The 7,197-nt window shown below is 41.4% G+C and overlaps 2 protein-coding genes across 2 annotated transcripts; both read left to right on the top strand.

Moving 5' to 3' along the window:
- Positions 1 to 705: 705 nt before the first annotated feature.
- Positions 706 to 1,751, top strand: PCYB_061090 (phist protein; the record flags this gene model as incomplete). The annotated part of the gene is made up of 2 exons (XM_004221276.1): positions 706 to 786; positions 918 to 1,751. The coding sequence occupies 2 exons, from the start codon at positions 706 to 708 to the stop codon at positions 1,749 to 1,751; spliced, it is 915 nt and encodes a 304-aa protein (XP_004221324.1).
- A 2,915-nt stretch (positions 1,752 to 4,666) lies between these two features.
- PCYB_061080 (phist protein) lies at positions 4,667 to 5,831 on the top strand (the record flags this gene model as incomplete). The annotated part of the gene is made up of 2 exons (XM_004221275.1): positions 4,667 to 4,786; positions 4,962 to 5,831. 2 exons carry the CDS (start codon positions 4,667 to 4,669, stop codon positions 5,829 to 5,831), a joined length of 990 nt encoding a protein of 329 aa, XP_004221323.1.
- Between the last annotated feature and the right edge of the window lie 1,366 nt (positions 5,832 to 7,197).

The raw sequence follows: 7,197 nt of genomic DNA, 5'->3' as shown, positions 1-7,197 counted from the left end.
GATGTTTGTCAAAATGGCGACCCGTGTGTCGTTTTTGAGCTTCACCAACTTTGCAACTCCTACTTTTTAGTAGTAACTTCTTTGGTAATTTTATTTTTCTGAACTGTTAGAAACACATTAGAACCCATTTAGAGAAACGTGAACCATCTTAGTACCATTTTAGAGAATCACGTTTTTTGGTTTCGTTTTTACCTCAGAAAAACGTTCGCTTCCCCCATTTGGGATAACATTTTGAAGTAACTCCAAATCGCATCTTTTATTTTTTCTTTTCTGCAAAAAGGTATGTGTTGTGTAGTGGCCTATCGTGTACGTACAGAGGGGCTTGCTTTTGTTTCTCTCTCGTTAGTGTTAGAGTACATCGACTGGAGAGAGAGCAAACAGGGGTTACTGATCCCCCAAAGGGCAGATTCAATGTGGACGTTAGACACGTCAAGCATGTAGCGTTAGTGCGGTGAAGTGTCTCCCTTTTTGTGGCAAGTTTGTGACTCTTTTTACGCTAAGCTTGCCCGATTTTTCTATGCCACATTCTTCCCTTTATTCACCTTCCACCCCACCAGTAGTCCTAACCCCCCCCTTCAAATGGCACGCCGCGGTAGCAAAACGGATGCCCATCTCACTGGTCGAGGTCTTCCCTCGAATAAAAGGGAGAAAAGGGACACATCGGAGAGTGCCTCCTGCAGAAAGGAACAATGGAAGGGAAGGAAAATGGGCGTACGCCTTAGCTTTACAATTCCGGGGCTCCTTAACGTGTTGTTAGTGTCCTTCATGTTCCTCTTGGTACATCAGGTGGGTGAATTAGTTAGAGGATTCAACAGAATGAGTAACTTCCCCTCCTATCTCCTCCTCCCCTTTCTGAGTTGTTTTTCTAAATGAATAACTTTCCCTTTTTTTTTTCCCCCCCCCATCCCCCTATGCAGGAAAAAGGCCTAAACGAACAACCGCTTAGCACAAAAGAAGCATGCATAGAGTGTAGTCAAAAAAGAAAACTAGCAGCGTCCCCTCCTAGAAGAACAATAAACGATGAAATCGATGAAGAAGACGAGGCTGCCGGCCCGAGCAGAGGTAGTCGTAGTAGTAGTCGTCGTAGTAGTAGCAGTAGTAGTAGCAGTAGCAGTAGTAACCGTAGACAAGGCAATGTAAGTAACATGGATGAACATTATGGACTAAACAATGGACAAGCAGAGCGTACAAAAAATGAAAATGCAATCGATTATGTACATAACGATATAGAGGAAACATACGAATTACCTGATTATGACACAATAAAGGAAAAAGAAAGGAGAAGAAAGGAAGACTATGATAACAACTCGTACGAAATGAACGAAAACGAATTCATAAGAAGTATATCTGAGGATGAAGTTAATGAAAGAATCAAAAGGTTAGGAGAAAGCGTAGATGTTAAGGAGATGTTTATTATTTGGAATTATGTGAATGGGTTCGAAAGAACAAAATATATTAACATGGAAAATAATATTATTGAATATTGTGAGAACCTTGCATCTGCTTATAACGTATCTAGAAAGACAAAAGCTGAACAATGGATTAAGGTGTACTATTATATGAAAGATGAACTGTTTTACAAGGAACGCAAATTTTACAAGAAATTATATAACTTTCTCGAGCATGGGCCCAGCTCGAAGAAGCTATTTTTAGAGTTCCTTAATCAGACCAAACTCTCCTGGAGAAACTTCCGAAGGGACGTGAACAGCATCTGCATGGAGATGCTGAACTCGACCTTGACGGGGTTTTGATCGGCAGGTGTGGATGATGAGGGGTGAGGAGTGAGGAGTGGCCATGGGGAGTGACGATGAGGAGTGCGCCCATGGAGCGGGGCCGGTGAGCTCTGTTGCAGCCTCCCCCCTGACGCATCCAATTTGGGAGCTTAGCCAAGAGAACCAGAGTGACCACCCAGCAGGCATTCGCCATTTCTATCGGAGAGAGAACGAACTGTGCGAAGGTGGACTCAGGGAGATTGGGTTGACCTGGTTGGCCTGGCTGACCTGGTTGACCTGGTTGACCTGGTTGACCTGGTTGACCTGGTTGACCTGGTTGTCGCCACCCGCGCACTTCGCTGCATTAGCCAGATGTGCATAACTAAGATGAGAGAAAACAGTTCATCCATTTGGAGTTTTTTTTTTTTTTTTTTTTTTTCTCTTTTTATTTTAACTCCATTTGGTCGGCAATGGCTAACACTTAATCGAATCGCCATCTGAGGACGCAGCAGTTATTGTTTTTTTTCCCATTGTGGCGATGCGTGCCTTGAGGAGAAAAGTCCACTCGCATTAGCATATCCCAGCTGGGAGTTGCCTGACCAGGGTGTATCTATACCTTGTAATCGAGTGGACAATGGGTTAAAAAGGATGTCCCACGGGGTGAGTTCCCCCAGTTTAGTGTTTCGTCCTATTTCGTTTTATCAGCACAAAACGGTGCTAGTGCTCTTCCAAAGGGAAAGTAGAAGTAGCAGAATTATTTCATAGTCCCCTCTCAATAGTTAACGTGGGTACAATGTTTCATTTGTGAAAATTGGCAGGTGTGCTTCCCCTTGTGGGGGGAGGGTGATCCTCAGGGGAAGAGGTTAACCAATTCGTCCCTTCAGGCGATTAACGCGGGGGATGTGTGTTCGTGAATGGACTGAAAGTGGAACGAAGCGGTGCGAAGCAGCGTTTGTATCTTCTCGCATAAGAGTTGCACCAACCAACCTGCGCGCATGTTCGTTTGTACTCCCCCCATTCGAAGTGATATTTTGCCTTTTTTTCTCCCCTTGGGACTAATTCCTCTGTGTGCCAAAGGCAGCAAAAGGAGTTCCTTTTCGTTATTAAGAAAAAAAAAAAAAGAAAAGCATCGCATCGCATAGAGTATGGAGTATGTCCCCCCAATGTATGTTACTCGATAGTCAATGTGAAGACGTGGGGAAGGAATGACGATTATGAGCGCGAGAGGGGGAGAAGAAAAAAATAAAAAAAAATAAAAATAAAATAAAAAAAGAGTCCATTTTGGCGATATTTCCCATTTATAGATTAATTCTACAAAATGAATTTGCAATTTTTTTGATTGGCAAAAGAAGGATTATTTTATATGTGCGTTTCGAGTAGGGGTAGGGGAGGCATACGCGAGTGAGGAACCCTTACGGGGCGTCGACCTGAATTTTAATACCGGCGCGGAATTAAGCACTTTATTTTTTCTTTTTTTTTTTTTTCTTTTATTTATTATTCCTCCTTAGAAATGGGCAAAAAATTGCGCAATTTTATTTTCGCGCAGTTTTTACTATTGGGGATTTTTCTCTGTTTGATGGGCTGATTAGGAAGGAAACCCGAAGACATAATTTTTGCCAAAGGGCAAAAAAAAAAAAAATTAAGTCAAAAATGGGATAGCAAGAAGTATATATATAGGCAAACGCAAGGGTCGGGAGAAAAAATAAAAATAGGGCCAAAAAAAGTACTACCGGAAAAAAAACGGTTCTACTTCTGCGTTCTACTTCTACTTCTACAATTCGCGCTTAACAACAGGTTGGCGTTCGTTCACGGGGCAACATCTCGTTGCGAAAATTTTTCATTTGTTGCAGTTTTTGCTTTGTCGAGCACATATAAAAGTGATGCATGCTTGTACGGGGGCACAGAAATCGAATCTGACGGTAGAAAGCAAATTATTTGGGTGAAAGCAAAAAATATAGGTTATGCAAAACGAAAAAAAAAAAAAAAAAGAAGAAGCAATTTAAGATGTATACGCGCATAGCGCAACATTATATGACATAGTATTATAGTAGTACCTCTTTCCCCCATCTGCTTATTGCGCCGCTTCTTGATTTACCGCAGACCTCGTTTTAGGCTTTATTTATCTGCATATATATATATATGTATATATGAATATATTTGTTATTTATTTGTTATTTATTTGTTTATTTATTTTATATTTATTTATTTTTTTTTTTGACTCCTTGCTAGTAGTTGTCATATTTGTTCTCCTCCAGAGGCACCGTTTGTTGTGAATAACTTTTTTGCGTTGTTTGTTTCTTCATTTCGCATTTTCGACTACGTTGTTTTCATAGATTTTAATTTTTAATCTCTACCGGTTTAGTGTCCTTTCGTCGCTGGCGTCTCGACAGAGCAGAGCAGCATTTGTTCCGTCAGTTACAGTAGTTCGTTGGTTCGTCCGTTTGTCATTTGGCCATTTGGTCATTTGGTCATTTGGTCATTTGGTAATTTGATCATTTGATCATTTGATCATTTGATCATATGGTAGTTTTTGTTTTTCCTGTTTTTTTTTCTAGTTTTTTTTCTTGTTTTTTTGTCCCTTCGTTTTTCCGCAAGCCTTAATGTTATCCTTTGTGTTTATTTTTTCCTTGTCATCTTTGCTAACTTTATTTTATTTGCTTTTTTTGGTTGCCCCTTGAGCACATATGCCGTGCGTTGCACCAACGGTAGCTGCCATTACAGCAGTGTATAATATATATACGTGAGCCTGCATAGGAGGGGACGAGAAGAAGAAGGGAATCGACCATTTCTTCCTCTACATAGTAAGAGGCACACTCGTGTAGCCTTTTTTTTTTTACTACACTAAAAGGAAGCTAACAGAACCGAGCGGTTCAACGGTAATGCGAAGTGGTATTGATGTGCCGTTCTTCAGAGGGAGCTTCCCAAAATTTAGCATTAGCGAGGTGGATAATACGATGGAAATGACTAATGAGAGAGGGAACCCCAGCAGTAGAAAAGGAAGCAACAGATGGGGCTCCTCCTTCTTTCGCATTTTGAACATAGCGTTCATCGGATTGCTCATCCTGGCAGTGGAGGTAAAGTCCAATCATGAAGTTCCGAGTGGCAGTGGGTGGCCTAACCAGGCAACACGTAACTGCTTAATCATTTTGGTTTCGTAACTCACGTTGTAAAGCTTCCCTTAAATATTACCCCCCCCAACTCACCCCTTATCCTTATACACACTTTTGTCAGACTACCCTTTCTACGAAGCACGGAGAGACTTATGAAAAAGGAAAGGCAAGGCGATTAGCTTGTCCGAATTCTTCCAAAACATCCCCTGGAGGAGGGGGACTCAGCGTGACAGAAGAAAATGGAAGCCTCTTTGACTCTGCACAACTGGAAAATAACAATCAGAACAATAATTCAAGTCAGGACATGTATGGATTGTCTCAGCTGCTGTGTAGGAATAACAAGCGTTTTATTAGAAACAGGAAAAAAGAAGGAAGAAGTGCTGAGTTTACGAACGAAGGTGGTAGTAGTACCCATACTCCATCCATCTGTTGGGATGATGGAGTTGCGACAACATCATCAGGAGAAGCTTTAGAAGAAGCACACGATGAAATTGAACCGAGACGAAATAGATTCATCCAAAAGGGATATTTTGAATATATGAATCATGCACAGGAATTATCAGAAACAGAATTCATAGAAAAGATTTCCAACCTAGGTGATTATGCAGACCCTGAAGAAATGAGTTCCATTTTTTATTATGTACATACAAATGAGAGGAAAAAATATTTCGTAATGCAAGAAAATGTTATTACTCATTGGGAGAATCTCTGTCACAATTATAACGTAAAGGAGGAGTTTAAAAATGAACAAATGAGGAGTTTATATGAGGAAAGTACCTACTTTTTTCTCTTTAAAGAGAAGCAATTTCTTAAAAGTTTTAGTAAGTTTGTTCGTTTTGGAAGGTACAACTCGAGGAAGTTTATTGATGGGTTAGTTAGTTACAAGCGTTTGTGGAAGGAATACAGGAGGATGGTAAACAACTTTTGTAGCGCCAAACTGGATGAGGTGTTGAAGGCATACTGGGAGGAAAACAGGGAGGAGGCCTCACAGATGCGCATCCAGTACTGACTAACAGGATGAGGCCTCACAGATGCGCATCCAGTATTGACTAACTGGATGAGGAGCTAATTTGTTTCGCTGCAGCGTAGCATGCATATTTGTGTTTGTCTCCCTGGAGAGTAACACACGCTCGAAGTTCAGGGAGAAAAAGCTTCTCTCACAACTTTTTATTATTTTTTTTTTTTTATTCGAACTTTACATGTGTATTATTATGTGCACGCACGTATCACAATTAAAATAAAGATTTATTTGCAAAGATAATTTTTTTTTTTTTTTTTTTTCAAAAGATGGTGTTCCTCCACTGATGTTTCTCCATTTTTGCAAGTTGATCCACTCGCAAAGGGGAAAGGAGTGCGCGGTTTTGGTTTATTATAATGGCACAGAAGAGGGAGTAGCCGAAAGCTTTTCGTATGTGCTAGTTCACGTGCAGAGTGAATGTGTATCCCTTTCTGTTGCTTTGTCTGTCCGTTCTATTGGTCAGTCTTTTTTTCCCCTCGTCCGGAGGTAGCTACCCAATAGTGGTCAACGTTGGCACTCTGATCATATAGTGCCCTCATGGAGTAGCTCCTATTTGGGGAGGTAGGACTCATCGCACTGCCCCCGCAGTGCCCCCGCACCAGAGAAACGTTGAAGTTCAAGCGTAATTCTCTCACGAATCCGATCAAGCATATGCGCCTGTGCGGGGTGGCCAGCATAACGCGCGCGCATGAGTTACGCTTCCATGAGTTACGCTTCCATGAGTTACGCTTTCATGAATTACCCTTCCATGAGTTACCCTTCCATGTGGGGTCATACAACGTAGATATGTCAATCTAGGAGTGAAGTAGGGGGGAAGGATGCACGAACTGTAAGCTTGTATGGTGTGGTATATCAATCCTGCCCCCCTTTTTTCTAGCTACACTCCATTTTGTTAGGAGCTATACTGCACGGGGGTGGGTTATTTATGCCATCTCTCTCTCTCCACACCCATGTATGTGCGCCGTCCACGTTTTCACGCAAAGGGGAAGAGATTTAGACTACGACTAAATTTTTGCACCGCTAAGAATGTATTAGCGAGGAGATGCGCGCGTTGGATGTTGCCATCACTCCGTGCGTGCCGGTAGAATGATGGGTATCGCGGAGATATCAGGGTGAATGTATATGCATCTGCTTGGGATTGTATTTCCATTTTTCTTTTTTTTTTCTACTATAGTCCCCTTTTTTATATTTATCCCTTTGTGACTAGCAGTAAAAGCGTGCTCTTATGCGGGGGGGAGGCATATAACCTAAAGGGGGCGTTCTTTCATTTCTAGGAAGTTTAGAAGGGCGCGGAAAAGAAAAGCAAAAAAAGAAGAAAAGAAAAAATAAATAGAAAAAAAAAACAGAAAAAAAAAAG

This window comes from Plasmodium cynomolgi, chromosome 6, assembly GCF_000321355.1.
Source record: "Plasmodium cynomolgi strain B DNA, chromosome 6, whole genome shotgun sequence".
Lineage (NCBI taxonomy): Eukaryota > Apicomplexa > Aconoidasida > Haemosporida > Plasmodiidae > Plasmodium > Plasmodium cynomolgi.
Note: the sequence above shows the minus strand (reverse complement) of the source record. Positions and strands in the feature narration are given on the sequence as shown.